General features: G+C 39.8%; 1 protein-coding gene across 2 annotated transcripts in view; it reads right to left on the bottom strand.

Annotated features, from left to right (window-relative positions):
- Positions 1-2,445: 2,445 nt before the first annotated feature.
- LOC148043912 (cyclic nucleotide-binding domain-containing protein 2-like) overlaps positions 2,446-18,273 on the bottom strand; it is a 48,480-nt gene continuing 32,652 nt past the window's right edge. Inside the window, exons 9-15 of one of the 2 annotated variants that reach the window (XM_087723795.1) lie at positions 16,772-16,832; positions 14,903-14,960; positions 14,078-14,127; positions 11,324-11,383; positions 8,701-8,748; positions 4,015-4,227; positions 2,446-3,087 (exon numbers count right to left, since the gene is read on the bottom strand). In XM_087723795.1, the coding sequence (XP_087579921.1) occupies positions 4,024-4,227; positions 8,701-8,748; positions 11,324-11,383; positions 14,078-14,127; positions 14,903-14,960; positions 16,772-16,832 (481 nt within the window). In that variant the 3' untranslated portion in view covers positions 2,446-3,087; positions 4,015-4,023. Of the gene's footprint in view, positions 3,088-3,482; positions 4,228-8,700; positions 8,749-11,323; positions 11,384-14,077; positions 14,128-14,902; positions 14,961-16,771; positions 16,833-18,273 lie in introns of those variants that run through there. The other variant, XM_087723794.1, reaches the window with a different exon arrangement.

Genomic DNA, 18,273 nt, shown 5'->3' with positions numbered 1-18,273 from the left:
AACTATTTTGGATCAAATTCAAGCCCGTTCTTCATGCTTTACTAAAGAGAAAGCTAAAATAAAACAAAATCTCCCAGTCAAAACAATAGTTTAAATCAGGGATATTGGCTAACAACCCCAGGTCATTTTAAAGAATTATCGCACGGGGGCTCGAATACTTTTGGAAAAGCAAAAACAGCCTGCAGATAATAATATTTCAAATGGTTAGTTTTAAAGTTGGGATTTCAAGTTATTTTTCTTCACCCTACAAGAGAAGTATCTCCCCACCGTTTCAAGATTCTATGCTGTACTTGGCTTATGAAATTTAAAAAAAAACCATAGATGTATTCTGTAAGTTTTGGGTTTTCCCACTGGGACCCCGCCATGATATCAATATGCCCTGGCAACATTTCTCGGCCATATCCTATAATCGTGTTTCCAACTTGTTCCGAGTCCATTAAAACAGTTTCCCCCCAAAAGCTAAAAGCATTCAGTGGCAACTACGAGGTGTGTAAAATCCATTATGCTTCATCTTCTATTCTGCCCAAGGCAAACATCAGTTGTTGTCGAAGAGTGGGTGGGCTTATTGACTGTTTCAAGGTACTATGGGCAAGCAAGTTCGTTCCCTTCTGGCTACCCGGAAGCCTCCTCTGCTGTCTTTCTGATATTGACTTCCTAAAAGGTTGAACTCCTGGCAAAACTAGGCTGTTGGTCTACCAGAATTTCACAATGGTGCTAGACTTCTGCGTCAACCGTCAGTCAGTGGCGTTTTCCACAGCCAATGGCAGAATAGGAGAACAATGAATGACAAGACTTTGCTTGCCAAATTGGGATTTAGCGTGATCTGGGACCCCAGCCAAAAATCAAGGAAATAACCGTATTATTCTTCAAGTCAGCTGTGGCTGATTAGGCAACGGAAAGTCCCTTGGAGAGAAATGCCTTCCCGTTGAACGATTGGCAGCTCCCAATCTCAATTAACAAATGCTCTGTCTTACGGTTCCACCACAAATCCACGAAGCCCTTATCCGCGAAGACATAAGCACGAAGACTAATTCGCGCCGTTCTAAGCGCTAAGGAAAAACGCGACCCTACCGCAATGACATAATCGCAGAGGGCAAATTCTCGCATTCCCAAGCACTCAGTACCCTAAACCTAACCCTAAACCTAACCCTAAACTTAATGCTAAACCTAACGCTAAACCTAACGCTAAACCTAACGCTAAACCTAACCCTAACCCTAACCCTAAAACAAACCCCTAAACCTAATCCTAACCCTTACCTTAATTGAAGTCGGCTTTCTGCTGTGGCGCCGTTTTAAAGCGCCCTTCTGTTGCCGCGCTGTTATCGCACCGGTGATGATGCGTGGTGATGACGTCGCGGCTTTAGCGCCACGATTTTATCACCACAATTTTGACTAGCACGGTTTTGTCGTGCCACGCTGTCTTACACATTGGCAACAAAAATCAGAACACCCAATGCAAGCTGGGCAGATACGACCTCATAGATGACCCCCCCACTCTGTCAAGGACCTAGGAGTACTCATCTCAAATGATCTAAGCTCCGGAGCTCACTGTAACAACATTGCCAAAAAGACATTTTGCAAAGCCTTTTCTCCGGTAACACTGTACTGCTAACTAGGGCATACAAAACCTTTGCCGGACCAATCCTTGAGTACAGCTCTTCTGCCTGGAATACACACTGTATATCTGACATTAATACAATTGAATGAGTTCAGAGATGTTTCCTGAGAAGAGTACTCCACTCCTCTGCTCACAATAGATTCCCTTATGTCACCAGGCTCAAAATGCACCATCCACCCCCAGCCCTCTGAAGACAAACACAACCCTGATGCGTCCCTTGATGAAATCGAGTTTGACACCCCTGATATTATGGGATAAGAGTTTTATTTGCTAAATTTCATTTCATTTCATTTATTAAATTTATAGGCCGCCCAATCCTGGAGGATTCCGGGCGACTTACAACGAAAGAAGAAAAAAAGAAAAGCAAAATAAGTAAAAAAATAGTTTAAAATTCACAACACACATACGTTCTAATTGGGGCTGGACCTTAACACTAAGGTCAACAGCTCCAGGCCTGCCGGAACAGCCAGGTTTTAACGGCTTTCCTGAAGGCCATGAGAGTGGGTAAGGTCCGGACCTCTGGGGGTAGCTGATTCCACAGGGTCGGAGCAGCCACAGAGAAGGCTCTCCTCCGGGGGCCCGCCAGCCGACACTGTCCGGCTGACGGTATCCGAAGGAGGCCCACACTGTGGGATCTTATCGGCCGTTGGGAGGTGTATGGCAGTAGGCGGTCTCGCAGATATAGGTTTGACCTTTGTAACACATTTCTCAGTTGGCAAAATCTTTTTTTTCTCAATCTTGGGGAATGGGTTTTATACATTCAGAAGACATCAAGTTTATAATAAGTAGCAGTTTATTTACTGGTTGAATAAAAACAGCCTCTAATTGGGATTATTGCCGATAACTATATTTATATTTGTATTTTTTATTAAATTACTACTTTTAAAGAAACAAAAGGATTGGAAATTATGAATGGTAACTTTCCAGATGGAAATAATTAGTCAGTGGTCATGCTGTGCTGGAAGTATCATCAATTATGGAAACAGATTTACAATTTAGGATGGGTTATAACCAAATTATAACCAAGAGGAAAAAAAACAAATTGTGGGCTGGGGTGGAGAATTCTGGAATAACAGTAATGATAATAATAGACAGTAAATAAATTTAACAAATAAAATAAATAAGACCTGAGCATCTTATATTTACATAATTTTGAAAGAGAAATAGTCATCCAAACATAAATTACTTGACATTTAATTAATCGGTAGAATTTCTAAATGGATTTTCACAAGAGCAAGAGAGGAAGAAGAACATGGTATATATTATAATTTAAGTAATATTTATAAGTTAAGAAATTACATATTTTATCTTTTCGCAATTTAGACAGATCAAATGAGGGTTTTTTTGCTTAAGTAATAGCTGGCCTGTGTTTGAGTCATCGTAAATCCATTGTGCAGTACTGCAAATATAGTGGGCAGACAAGTATCCTATTTATAGAGATGTTCATTCATGGAAAAGATGTCTTAAGTCTGGTTGAGGAAAAAAAACATCATAAAGGAGAGCTAATAACACAATAATTGTCTTCCAGGGGATCCAAAATTGGACACTGTGGGGAAAAAAAATCCATACATCTATATGCTTTTTATAGCCGCTGGGAGGTTCACAGTTCAGAAAGATATATTACAGCTAAAATAGGCATAAACTCCCTAGCTGCCTCCAATCCCACAAGTAGGAACACAGTTTGAAATCCCCCAGTACTATAAATCCAGCCCAGCCACAGAGTCAAGGAGCTCAGGCAGGGGGGGTTGCTATGTAGGAGGGAGGCTGGAACACCACCAGCAGCCCAAACTGACCTCTCCTGGTGCTCAACATAAGAAATAGCATCGTGCATCTAGCAATCTGTGGATGCCTACCTGGCAGTGGTGGGTTTCAAATTGTTTTAGAACCTCTTCTGTAGGTGTGGCCTTCTTTGTGGGAGTGGCTTGCCAGCCATGTGACTGGGTAGGAGTGGCTTGCCAGCCATGTGACCGGATGGGAGTGGCTTGGCAGTCATGTGACTGGGTGGCCGTGGCCAACTTGTAAAATGTGGTGAAACTTACTTAACAACGCTCCTGCTTAGCAACCAAAATGTTGGCTCAGAAACTCTGGCATTTGAAGCACGCAAGTCTTAAAGCTGTCAAGTTACAAGACCCTTGCACCCCTAACCCTTTAGAAAAAAAACCTCCAGGGGTGTTCAAACTTGACAGCTTTAAGACTTGTGGACTTCAACTCCTTAAGTCTTACCAATATCTCACACACTGATATAAAAGCACCAGTGAATATAAATCCATTTTACAATACACAAAAGAAACGGATATGTGTTTTTTAAAAATAGTTATTGTCATATATTTTCACAAGTAAGTATTTTCTTATCAGGAGGAAAAAGTTGGCTTGCAATGCTTATAAAATATATTTACCAGCCATTACTACTTTTGATGCCTTTTAAGGTACTGTTTAATAAGTTTGTTCTTGTATCTGTTCCATGTTTGCTGTACATTGTAACTCTCCTGGATCATCCTCTCTGTGGGGTAACTTCTGAACATCTGTAATGCCATCTGCCTTGATTTAGTGGTTGCTTCTTCCAGAAACAGCCGTTTGGGAATAAATATGCACTCTGCGCCTTCACTGATCTGTGGAAACAGGACAATAGAAATAACAATCTCTTTTTCTAAACAAGATAAGTAATCCATATTTTAAGGCTACACACTATTGTGTTATGTATAAAATAAATCTGAGATGAAATATCAAAAAAAAGGTATCAAGCAGTGGTGGATTGCAGGCGGCACGCTCTGGTACGGGCGTACCGGAGCCTACCCAGAGCACCGGATATGGTGCTCCGGAGGGCCCACTCGGCCACCCAAGCTGCTTACCTGTCTTTTAAGTCTTCGGTGCTTCCGCTGAGCAGCTGGAGCATCGCAGAGGCACTAAGATGCACGCACTGTGCGCGTGTGCACCTGCGCTGCGCACGTCCATGTGGACGCCGCCGGTGTTAGATTGAGTAATGGATAGGCACACACAGGCTTAATGATAACAACAACTCTTTATTGAGTACAACTAGTAAGAACAATCCAGCGAACGTTGAGTCTGACAGCAGCCCTTTTATAGGGAGCTGTCAGATCCTTCGATCAATAGGATTAAACCTCTGTTCCCGCCGAAACAGAGGACCTTGGTGGAAACAACTGTGGTTAGGATAGATATCTAACAGCCGGGCCCGTTCCAACTGTACCGGTTGGAACAGGATCCGGAAAACATCACTGGTATCAAGGTAGTTAAAGTATTTATTGCAGGGGTAGGGCTCAAAAATTTCAGCAATGGGTTCTCTGCCCGGTTGCTGAGTAGGCGTGGCCATGGTGGGCATGGCCCAGTCGGCCTCCTGCACCACGGCAGTGGGTGGGTGTTTTTGTTTCATCAGGCTCTGGAGGCTTTCCTTGAGTCTCTGGGAGGGCGAAAACTGGCTCCCCCGAGCTCTGGTGGCTTTCTGGAGGCCTTCTGGAACTTCCTAGAGGCCTTTTTCCCCCCTCCTCGAGCCTCTCCACGGGCCCTTCACGTACCTCGCATCCAAAACATGCTTGGGAGGGGCGGGGTGGGGTGGGTGGGGCCAGCCAGGGGTGGGATTTGGAAGTTCCCCCAAACCCAGAAACATATAGCAGCCCACCCCTCATTAATCGGTACTCATATATGCTTGCTAAAAGTAGAACATTTATTTAAATGTAGCCCACAACAAAAGACTATTTTTAGTGTTAAGATGAAGAACAATCAGTGGTGGGATTCAAATAATTTAACAACAAGTTCTCTGACCTAATGACCAGCTGGGTAGGTGGGGCTCGGTGGTTATGTGACCATATGGACATGGCCAACTCAACATTGATGGGCGCTTTGCCTTAGCTGTTACAATGTAATGAGGGTTAACGGGAGAGGCAGTTTCTGTAAGCCGGGTAATAAAGCTTAAGCTAGAAACAACACCCGAGTGTTTCCTTCCTGCCTTCCTTACAGGATTAGCCCTGTAAAGTGGGGAAAAACAAAAGGAGATTTCTTCCAACAACCGGTTCTCCGAACTGCTTAGAAAGTTAGCAACCGGTTCTCCTGAATAGGTGCGAACCGGCTGAATCCCACCCCTGAGAACAATCTTATCCAAATATGAGAATTTTTATCAAGAAGATGGTTTGTCTAAAGAACAGTATATTCAAATTTCCAAATAAAATGAAGAGACTATCAGAGAAAATGTTACTGTCCAATAAATGATTTATCAGACGTGCATTCTTTGTGTCTGCTATTTCTAACTCACAATTAAATTTAAAACTTATTTAGGGCTGATATTAATTAGGGAACAACACCCCCCCCCCAAAAAAAAGTTTTATTTGAACCAGGAACAAAACACAACAACAAATCACATTCAATACCTGGTTTCAAAGTAGGAAAATATACATATATGAACTAACACCGTTTCATAGCAAGAGTTCCGATTTAATTAATTTATACCTTATGTGTTTCAGAAGACACATTTTAGGCGGCAAATACAAGGTGAACATGTATGAAAGTACTTTAGCAGTTATTCTAAATATTTATTGCTTTCCGTTTTGTTGTTTCGCAATAAATTGTAGCAGCGGCTAGAATTTAACCCAAAAATGTTTTATTTGGAACGCAGATAAGTATGCTCTTCGCTGAAGCTCTTGTCTTGTATTTCTTGTTTAAATTTACTATTCAAAATTAAGTGGATAAGACAGAGCACAACAATTCTGTAGCACTTAAGCTTAAAGCCCTAGAATCATATCATTTCCTACATAATTTCATAGTTATATTTCTTAATTTCATAAAGTCACTGGTCTCTCGGGAAACTGCTGCATGTAGGAAATTTTAAATGGCATCTTAATGTTATTTAAATAAAGTCAAATGAAGAAACAAGAATAAAAAGATACCTACTCATAACTACTATATTGTTTCGATAGTCAATTTAGCCACCATAAAAAGAATGTAATTTAAAAAATGATTATATACAAGAAACATCCTTGCATAAGGAGACCAAATCAGTACTTCTAGACTTATCTATATGTTACCAAGGCCAAAAAACTAGGTTTTTTTTTCTTCAGGAAACTTTTTTGGTAAGAAAAAACTTTTCCTCAGTGGAGCTGGCTGCTTCCATAGTAACAATTCCCGTGATTGTTATACCGTGTTCACTTTTAAATTAGGAAGTGGAGAAGAAAAACTAGCACAGCTCTGTTATCCCATAGTCTATTATTATTATTATCATTATATACTTTATTCATTAAACATGAAACTCAGCCAACTGAACATTCAAAAATGCATTAAATACCAGTCACTGGTGCTAATGGTTGATACGGTTTGCTGCCAGCATCCTAGGTATCAACCAAGTACCTTCTTAAAATCTAAGATGTTCCACTTGAGAGACCGCCTGCTGCCAATTACCTCCAATAGACCGATTAGATCCCACAGATTAGGCCTCCTCCGAATTCCATCCGCCGGCCAATGCCAACTGGCGACCACCCGGAGGAGAGCCTTCTCTGTGGCTGCTCCGACCCTCTGGAACGAGCTCCCCGTGGAGATTCGAATCCTCACCACCCTCCAGGCCTTCCGCAAAGCCCTTAAAATCTGGCTGTTCCGACAGGCCTGGGGCTAAAGAGCTTTTGCCCCCCCCCTCGAATGGTATGGTTGTTGTGTGCTTTTAAATTGTGCATTATTCTGTTCGTCTTTTTTATTCCTTATCTGTACCCCTTCCCTTGACTTGGATTGTGAGCCGCCCTGAGTCCCCTTTGGGGAAAAGGGCGGCATATAAATGTAATAAATTCAATTCAATTCAATTCAATTCAAGTAGCGCAGTTTTTTGTAGTTCCGCTGGTGTTATTGCAGGAAGCTGCAATTTGTTGATGTATCTTGTAAAATTCTTGGACATGGTGCCAAGTGCCCCGATGACAATGGGTATCACTGTTATATGCTTCATCCATAGCCGTGTAGTTTCGATGGCCAGGTCGCGATATTTCATTATTTTTTCTAGTTATTTTTCTTTGAATCTGGCATCTCCAGGAACAGCGATATTAATAAACTGTACACTTCGGCCCTCTACAACCATGATATCTGGCGTGTTGTGCTCCAAATGATGATCCGTTTGTATTCGAAAGTCCCACAACACCTTCTCATTTTCGATCACTTTTTCCACTTTATGTTCCCATGACTTTCTGGATACAGGTAAATCAGATTTTTTACATAATGACCAGTGGATTAATTTAGCAACTCGGTCATTTTTAGCTTTGTAATCAGTTTGTGCAATTTTGCTGTATTCATATATTAAATGTGAAACAGTTTCGACTTTGTTATTGCAAAGTCCGCAGTTTGAGTTGTCAGTGGATTTTTGTATCTTCGCTTTCATGGCATTAGTTTGTAGTGCTTGTTCTAGAGCAGCCAGTATTAAACCTTCCATTTCTTTCTTGGTGGTTCCCATCTTAAGCCATGTCCATGTCAAGTTGTCATCACATTTTCCTTCAATGTTTTTCAAGTGCTGTCCGTGTAAAGCTTTGGTTTTCCATCTATTTAATCTGTCATCCAGCTGTTTTTCTCCTTTGTTTCTGTTGTTTTTATGCTGTTCTCCGTTTTCACAGCCTGCAGCAATTTTTCTGTATTTTGGTTCACATAACCATTCAAACTTCATTTTTCTTCTTCTACAGTTTGATGGATTTGCCAAAGCCCCCTGCCCCCTATTTTTGTTGGCAGATAAAACCTGTCGATGTCACTTCGTGGATGTAAAGCGTGGTACATATTCAAAAGTTTGCGTGTTTTCCGGTCCAGGTTTTCCAGTTCAGCCAGAGTCCAATTGATGATTCCAGCTGAGTAGCGTATCACTGGAAGTGCCCATGTAATGGCTTTAATTATGTTTTCAGCATTCAGCTTTGATTTTAATATTTTGCGGACCCTCCTGATTCTCATCTAAGAAGCTTCTTCAGTTCTGAAGAATTGTTCACTTTATTTATATGCTCTCCTTTTTCACAAAGAATATTGATTTCTGAATTGACAGTGAAGGGTAATCTTCAATCTTAACATTATTTTTTAAATAAGGTAAACACATTTTCTTTTTTTCTAAAATAATGACTTACCAAACTGAGTTGAAGAGAACATGACTTGTCCATTAAATTGGCCAGTCCCTGTAATGATAGTTTAAGATAATGAATGAATTAATGCTAATAATATTGTTTCCATTTTTTTTAGAATTGTTTATTTATTTTACTTTATTTATTACATTTATATGCTGCCTATCTCAGTGTCAAGTGACTTTGGGCACTATTGTGCCAGCTAACTCTGAATCTTATTTTTCCTACTTCAGAATACTATCCAGTTATTAAAAACAGGAATCCTTTGTTTTATTTTTCTTTGTATAATAGGTATTTTAAAAATTAGTTGCAGTGGAAAGATTTTTTATTTGTTTAGCATATGGCATCAGCCATGTAATCACTGATATACAAATTTACTTTAAATAAAGCATCAACAAATGTGTATGTGTGTCTATACTAGCTGGATACCCATGCTTCGCTACGAAACGTAAGGAGCCCCACACCGCTCCTGAGTGAAGGAGTGGAACTGAGGTAACGGAATGTGAGGCAACTGGCAGTTGGAATGTGAGGCAACTGGTGGTTGGAACAGAGTTCCAGGTGGCGAGAGGGAGTAGAATGTCTAAACTGCCAGCCTGCATGCTGGATGAGTCATTCACTGGCCACGCCAATGGCCAGTTTAGCAAAGGGGTAGCATCAGAATGTGTTACTATACGGCAGCTGGCAGTTATAAGAATTACTGGTGATGTGATGGTCATTTCGCAAAAGCCTTTCTTAGCGAGAACCTAGAAGCCAAGAGGAACATACGTGCCGAATTTCGTGCATGTTTATCTTTTCCCACTATCTGTTGTTGTCGCTTGAGATCAGGAGGGGAAATATTAGAAAGTACATGGAACCATGAGAGTGGTGTGGATTTAAGGGTTCCAGATGTTATTCTTATTGGGTCATTAAGGTGAACATCAGTCTTGTTGGTATGGCAACTTCTTCCTCACGCGTGTGCGCAGGATTTGGTGACTGAGTATACTAATAATTGTGCAACTATATGCAATGTTTTTGCTTCAGCTTCTCCCCGTCTCCCCACAAGGTCAAACACAACCCTGATGTGGCTTTTAATGAAATCGAGTTTGACACCCCTGATCTAAAGGGACATTTATACCGGTAGGTAAAGCTTTCTGAGATGGTGATATTTAGGTTTTCTGAGTAAGAATTGGAGTTACTTCTCCCAGTTTCCATAATAGGGACCATACTTTCTGGCTACTATGGGTGAAGCAGAGGTAGGTTTCTGCCGGTTCGTCCCAGATTGGGTGAACTGGTAGTGGTGGTGGCAGGAGGCTAGATGCTTCTTCGCATGTGAAACCCACCATTGGGTTGAAGTCTAAGTTTTCAGTTATTTCTATCCGTCTTTCTTTATGCTTGTTGTTAACAGAGTATTATATTTCTTCTCCCAAATGAGGGTCACCTTTTCTTCGGCATTCTTCATCGTAAAGTGTAAAGATTAAATGTGGTATTATTTTCCTTAGCGTTCTTTTCAGTTTAGATCAATCATAAATATATATTGCATTGTGGTGAAAATTGAGACTTGATGGTTAGCTTAAAGTTATTGATTTCTTCAAGCCAAACTCATTTTATTAAAGACAGCCTTGGAAACACTTCTATATTTATGAACATTATAAGCTACAGAGATGTTAACATAGATAAAGAGTTATTGTTCTGAAGATCTTCATGTTAAAAAATGTTGACAGGGCATCCACCTGGTCCCTGTTTTGGATCATAACTTTTTAAAACGGGAGAAATGCTTTGATCAAAACCCAGGCCAAATTTAGTTTGCTTTAAGAAGATGAAGAAAATGGAGCCACATAAAAGGAATGCAGAGGAGTGAGAAATCACGAACAAGATGAGATTCTACTGCTCCCCTGAAGATTCTTCACAAACAAATACAACAAAAATGCATCTTCTTGTTTTAGCTGGCTACCAAGACTGGAAATAAATCCGACTTCAAAAATAACTGAGATGGTTTGTAGGAATGTATTAGCATATGTACAAAGGATGAGAGGCGTTGCCTTCTGTAGTTCCCGCATATTAATTACCATATTTATGGAATATAAGACGCAGCTTTCCCCCCCTCCCAAAAGAGCTTAGAAATGTTGGTGCAATTATACACTGAATACAGCTATTTTTAGCCTCCCGAAGCCCCACCCCCGCCTCCCATTTTTGCAAAAAACGGGCTGTTTTTCGCAAAAAGGGAGGCTTTTTTGCCTTCCCTCAGCCCCCAGCAGCCCTCTGCAGGCTTCATCAGGGCTGGGGCAAGGCAGAAATGGGGGCGTTTTTGCCTTCCCTCAGGCCTACTGAAGCCTGCAGCATGATGCTGGGGTCTTAGGATTACATCATGTTACACGTATATAGTTAGAAATTAACATCCAATCCAAAAATTGTTGGAGGTGGTCCTCAACGTATGCCCACAATTGAGCCAAAATGTGTGTTGTTCAATGAGGTTTGCCTCATTTTACAACTATTTTGCCAGATTTGTTAAGTGAATCACTGGAGTTGTAAAATTAGTAACATGGTTGTTAAGTGAATCTGACTTCCCCACTGACTTAGATTTTCTTTATATCTGCAGCATTTTAAAAACATATCCATATGTTCAATCAATTTGTACATTTCTAATACTCACAAAAATATCACCTTGCTTAAGAGTTCTTATCTTTAGCAGCTGGGCAGCTAAGGAAACTACCTGCATTGAAAAGAAAAAAGTGTGTTAAATGAATTATTCCCTCCCCCCCTTAATTATAGTTTGCAGCCTTTTAATTATTAAGAATTTCGCTTTGACTTAACTGGTAACTATAGCACAACTGATTATATTAAAGCAGTGATAGCTAACCTTTTCTCCTCACGTGTTGAAATCGTGCACATGTGCGTGTGCCCACACCCATAATACAAAGCACCCCGCCCCCTGTGACCTGCCCCCCCGTGCATGCATGCACAACCACCTGCGCTCCCTCTGCTGTGCTCCCTCTGCCCCATGCATGTGTGCTACTCCCCGCGCATGCATGCAACCCCCCAACGCGTGCTTGCAACCCCCACGCTCCCCATTCATCCTCAACCACGTACATGCACATGACCCCTCTGCATATGCGCACAACCCCCCAGACCGCCCTGTACATGCACTCATCTCCCACATATGTGGCAGAGACCCAGAAATCAGCTGGCCGGCGGGAGGCGCGCATGCACTCATGGTAGAGTTGAGCTGGGTGACAACTCATGTACCCGCAGAGAGGGCTCCGCATGGCACCTGTGGCCAGTTCTAAAGATAATATTTTGTTTAATTTAGTTTGGTAAGTGTAACTAACAAGAAAGAAATGGAGAAGTCATTGGATCTGCCCAATTGAAAATAAGAACAGGTTTAACCTTGAAAGGGTTTACAACCTGTTCATTTTAATCATCTTCGAATATCCTGTACAACAATCTGCTCCTACGAGTGTGTGATTGGGGGAATTTCAGTATGAGGCTATTCTCAGTTAGAAACATTTGTGGAACTGCTGGGCCATTGAAAGTTTTTCTCTCAAGGGTATTTAGTTCTTTCAACCCTACTTCAAAACATTTCTCTCTATTTTTTTTACTGTGTAATAATTATTATTAATAAAATATTATTGATTAGTCTTGTTTTATTTATTTTTATTGCTCTATATATGCCTTTGGCATGTTGTGAGTATTTCTGCTTTTCCTTGTTTGTTTAATGTAAAAGTCAAAGAATCTAGCACTGCAGCTTAATTGTTAAACCATTTCCCCCACAAACATCACCTGACTACTCCCTCAAGAGACGCATCTTCCTGAAATTATAACTTTTGTACATCAGTTGGACGATATGTCTCCATAAGCAGCAACATTTTCAAAAATGCTGATGTTTAAGGGAGATGTTTACTTGTTCTTGTTGTTCAAAGTGGGATCCAGGATCATTGACATTTATACTCCTCGAAGGCTTAGTGCCCTCTTTCTAGATACAGGGATTTCCATATTTCTTGGAACCCCCATTTGTACCCCTTATCAACTGATTGTAAAACAATCCTTTGTCAATGGTCAGTTGTACATGTAAGGCCATTTTCAATCGCTATAGGTAAAGGTTCCCCTCGCACATATGTGCTAGTCGTTCCTCAGCCTAGGGGGCGGTGCTCATCTCCGTTTCTAAGCCGAAGAGCCAGTGCTGTCCAAAGACGTCTCCATGGTCATGTGGCCGGCATGACTAAATGCCGAAGGTGCATGGAACGTTGTTACCTTCCCACCAAAGTTGGTTCCTATTTTTCTACTTGCAAGGTGGCACAGTGGTTAAATGCAGCACTGCAGGCTACTGCTAGATCAGAAGGTCAGCGGTTCAAATCTCACCGGCTCAGGGTTGACTCAGCCTTCCATCCTTCCGAGGTGGGTAAAATGAGGACCCAGATTGTTGGGGGCAATATGCTGACTCTCTGTAAACCGCTTAGAGAGGCCTGAAAGGCCTATGAAGCGGTATATAAGTCTACTGCTATTGCTATTGCTATTGCTATTGCTATTTTTTACATGCTTTTGAACTGCTAGGTTGGCAGAAGCTGGGACAAGTAACGGGAGCTCACTCCATTACGTGGCGCTATGGATTCGAACTGCCAAACTGCCGACCACTCTGATCGACAAGCTCAGTGTCTTAGCCACTGAGCCACCGCGTCCCACCGTGTTCATAAGTTAGTAACCCGGTTATTAAGTGAATTTGACTTAGCAATAGCAATAGCAGTTAGACTTATATACCGCTTCATAGGGCTTTCAGCCCTCTCTAAGCGGTTTACAGAGTCAGCATATTGCCCCCAACAACAATCTGGGTCCTCATTTTACCCACCTCGGAAGGATGGAAGGCTAGGGATTCGAACCACCAAACTGCCCGCCTTCTGATCGACAGCGTCTTAGCCACTGAGCCACCGCGTCCCCTTCAATCACTATAACCATATCTAAAATTCAACTGATAAATCTGATAGATCGAGCCGAGGTGGCGCAGTGGTTAGGGTGCAGTACTGCAGGCCACTTCAGCTGACTGTTATCTGCAGTTCAGCGGTTCAAATCTCACCGGCTCAAGGTTGACTCAGCCTTCCATCCTACCGAGGTGGGCGAAATGAGGACCCAGACTGTGGGGGCAATGTGCTGACTTTGTAAACCGCTTAGAGAGGGCTGAAAGCCCTATGAAGCGGTATATAAGTCTAACTGCTTTTGCTATTGCTATTGATTTTGCTTTTAGTTACAGGAGACCATTGTTTTACTGTAGCTTTTCCTAGCTTTCCTAAGGTTATCATAAAATACTGCCTGTTGGTGTCTTAAGTTTTTCCACGACAAGATAACAAACTATGATTGCAGAACCTTTTAGGCACGTATACACATCCACACATCCATCCATAAAGTATTGTCTTACCTGTGGTCCTTGTTTCTCAGGCTTGCATTTAGGTGTAATTTCCCCTGTAGCTTTATCAGGTGACCAAAAAGATGTAGATCACAATTAAACAATCATGAACAGCTTCTAAGGAGAGGCTTAGAGGTCTTTTGAAAATGTGTATGTTGAAATTAGTTTATTGGCCTATCTATATTTAAATATTTTAAAATTATAATTTGTCTAAAATTGTGTGTACACATACACATAGACATGTATATAATCTTTTAAAGAATCCGTCTAAAAGCATTACAATTTTTGAACTAAATTTTAATACTTGTAAATCTTTTTATCTCTTTTCTATTCTTGTCTTTTTTCCCCCTGTTGATTGTACTATAAACACCAAAGGTTTATAATATGAAACCTGCTGGAATCAGTTCATGGCGCCTGTAGATTTTAGCTAAATTTGGTTTTAATTAAAATAAGGGGAAAAAATGAATCAGGAAACACAGTTGATTCATTCAAGTTGCATTGTTGTGCCAATTAGGAAGTAAGTGCCTGCAAAATCTGCTTCATTTTATCTAACAAAGATCCTGATTACTAAGCTATAAATTGTAACTCTCTTTGCAGGTCTGTCTAAATGCATTTGAAATTATCAGTTATCTTGATAATTTATCAACATAGTTTCAAACTGTAGAGCAAAATACACTTGAAAAACTCAATGCTAGGAAATACAGTAGCAAACTGCATGTACAAACCGATTTTTGACCTAGAAAATAGTTACAAAGATTATAATATACTGAATTTTATTGCGCACAAATTAATCTATCAAGGATTATATTGAGGAAACGATTAAGTTAAAATAATTACCATTATCTTGAGTGTCAATTGTCCTTGGATCAAGCCTAGCTGCCTCTGTACAACAGCCCTATAAACTCATGGAGAAGGTTTATTATTTGTTTTGTTTCTTTATCTTTAACCTTTATTCTTTTTTATGAACTAAAATACAAATTTAATAGTTGGGGCGTGGTCTCAAGATGTCTCATTAACTCCACTGGAAATACCGTGAGCATGTGTTTAAAATATACTGGACTAAAAACACAGAATTTGAATATTGTAATTACCTTGGTTATTTTCCATAATGTGAGAAATACTGTTTATTATAAATTCCAATACTATGTGTCTTAACAGTTTCATTTTTCTACCAAACCAAATCACCACACCATTCATGCTTTGTTTTCTAGTTGACTACCTAATCTTGTTCATTTTAGTATTTATGATTTTATTCTAAACTATCCAGAGTTGCTTTGGATAGTGAGATGGGCGGCATATAAATTTCATAATAAAATAAAATCTATTATGTCTATCTATAAGACATAATCTATGTCTTCAGCCTTTTCCAATAACCTGAACTATAATGCCAATATTCCGATCCAACCTGCATCCTATACAAGTTGGGTTAATCTCCAATTGCTCATTGTAATAAAAGAATTTCTATAAAGCATCTGCCAATGCTTTAGAATTGTATCTCTTTGAGAATCTGCAGCAACCTATTTTTTTAAGTTTAAATTTTACCATATCTATTTCCTTCTTTCCAGACATTTTCCTGCTTATTGTACATCTCGACTCAGGCTAAACATTTTGTCTTCAAAATAAACAAAAGGATACAAGCACCAATATAAAGTGAAATAAAAACTATTTGTTATGACACTGATTCCAAGCTGAGGCATGACCAGATACTAGACTCAATATTAAATTGTACATCTAAAAACAGATATTTCATATATATATAATATATATGAAATATATATTATATAATCCCAGTAAGGGTATGGCTAGCTGATGAGAGCTAAATAGCTTGAAATAGATCTATACTAGTCTCCCTTTATTTATTTATCAGCACAAATAAAACACAAATATAACAAAGGCAACAGTAAAAATATTGGGTTTCTGTCTGGATGGTCTCTTGTGACGAGCCGAAGGACAGAGAATGGAAGCAGTGAACTTCCTCCCATATTTGGACATACCAGGGGTTGTGACTATATATATATATATATATATATATATATATATATATATATATATATATGTATGTATGTATGTATGTATGTATGTATGTATGTATGTATGTATGTATGTATGTATGTATGTATGTATGTAATATTTATGCTGATAAATAAATAAAGGGAGACTAGTATAGATCTATTTCAAGCTATTTAGCTCTCATCAGCTAGCCATACCCTTGCTGGGAATCGAACCTGTGCTCTATTGCCTCTTAGGCAGATGTGTTAACCATTGAGCTACAGGGCTCGACTCCTTATCAGCCAGGCCAGGGTGAAAGGTATATATTTAAAGTCACAACCCCTGGTATGCCCAAATATGGGAGGAAGGTCACACTTCCATTCTCTGTCCTTCAGCTCGTCACAAGAGACCATCCAGACCTTCCTCCCATATTTGGGCATACCAGGGGTTGTGACTTTATATATACATACATACATGTATACATACATACATACTGGCCAGAACTGGCTGAATACCACCTCTGCAGGGTTTTAAAATGTATTCTCACTTTAGTCCACTCCAACTTTGACAACTTTTAAGATATATGGAGTTCAACTCCCCACCCAGCATCTTAAAGTATCCACAAAGTTGATAAACTGCTGTAGTCAGTATTAATTTTAGCAAATCAAGTGATGCATTAATAACACTTGTTATTGTTTTCTGTTTAAAGATACTTACTGATTTTACAATAACAATGAAGTCAGAATCCAGGCTGTCCATTATAACACTTGTTCCTGCTCTATAAATACAAAGGAAAAACAGACTATCAGAGCTTACTCAGTAAGTAGGTTTTTAACTCAACATGATCATTAACTCATGCTGTAGTCTGAAAGTATATGAAATATGCTAAAAGCAACATTGAATTTCAATTGCTGTTTCATTTAGCCTACTCGTGTTTCTATTTTAATGTTGACTGTTCAGTGTCCTTTTCTTAGAAATCTTAATGGTAAACAATGATGAGAACTTTCCACAGAGAAGAATATGATATACATTCCTCAAATAAATTACAATATTTTGCTTAAGATTGATAGTACTTTGATCACTTTAGAGGTTTGCCATCAGTACTGGCTGTATAACAGCTACTTCTCTCCAAGGTCTGCATAATACATAATTGGTTTGTTTCTTCAATCTCCTGAATTGTATGGACTTTTAAAAAATCTGAACTTTTTCAAATTTAAAAATTTTCCCACCTAGAATTTTTACTTTTAAAGAAATGGTGGTAACAATGGCAGTCTCCCTCCTCCATAACCTACTGCACACACTTAACCTCCCATATAGATAGAGCGGCCTAGTGGTCTAGGGGTGAAGAATGGTGCCTCCCACTCAGAAGGTTGACTGTTCAATCCCACGTAGAGGCAAATGTTTCTCTCTCCTAGGATTCAAAGAAAAAAACTCTCTGCGGACATCTGGCCAGTAAACACTTTAATTCCATCCAGTTGCCCCGATTCTACTTCGAATTAAGGGATTACAGGATTGTAAAAAGGGAATTTTTATGGAGAGTGAATGAGAGCGTTAGAAGTAGGGCTTCTACTTTCCCTTGAATATTCCCTGGGAATATTTTCAGAGGATTTGCAATGACTAAACTGGACATGACTGAGCTAATCCCGAGGGAGGCGTCAAACACATCATCAGTTTAGAGTTTTTGTGCAAGAAATGAATTTGCAGTGCTTTTAACCGCTAGTCGGCGCCCTGATTTCTTGCACCTAACAGGGCTAGAGTTTAAACACATGCAAAAAATAAATGCAAGTAAAAGCCACTGGTTTTAATATATAAATTTGTGCTTGAGTTCAGCACAAATACTTGCTGAACTTTGCAAACCCATCTTTTTTTCTGTCAATCTCCCTTATCACCTTGCCTCATCTCTATCCAATTTTGTCTTCTTTTTTTTTCTTTTCTTTTTTTAATATCCAATTTTGTCTTCTGAATGTCCTTTTCTTACAGTGTAACTACCCTTCTCCCTCACCCTTGCTTCTGTAATATGATCTCTGGCCTGCATGTTCACACACATACACTTTGGTTTGGCTAGAATTGACAAGATAAGCAAGCTTCCCATTGGAGATTTTTCAGAGTTTATAAGGTGTTTTTTTTTAACCTCTTTAATCTTTTCCTTTTTTGGAGTTGGAGGAAAATACAGTAACTTGCCTAGTACAAGATTGTGGGCCTGATGAATAATACATATT

Source organism: Thamnophis sirtalis, unplaced genomic scaffold (assembly GCF_051295495.1).
Source record: "Thamnophis sirtalis isolate CommonGarterSnake01/CBP01778 unplaced genomic scaffold, rThaSir2_p1.2 scaffold_10, whole genome shotgun sequence".
Classification (NCBI taxonomy): domain Eukaryota; kingdom Metazoa; phylum Chordata; class Lepidosauria; order Squamata; family Natricidae; genus Thamnophis; species Thamnophis sirtalis.
This window is presented reverse-complemented; position numbering and strand designations above follow the sequence as displayed.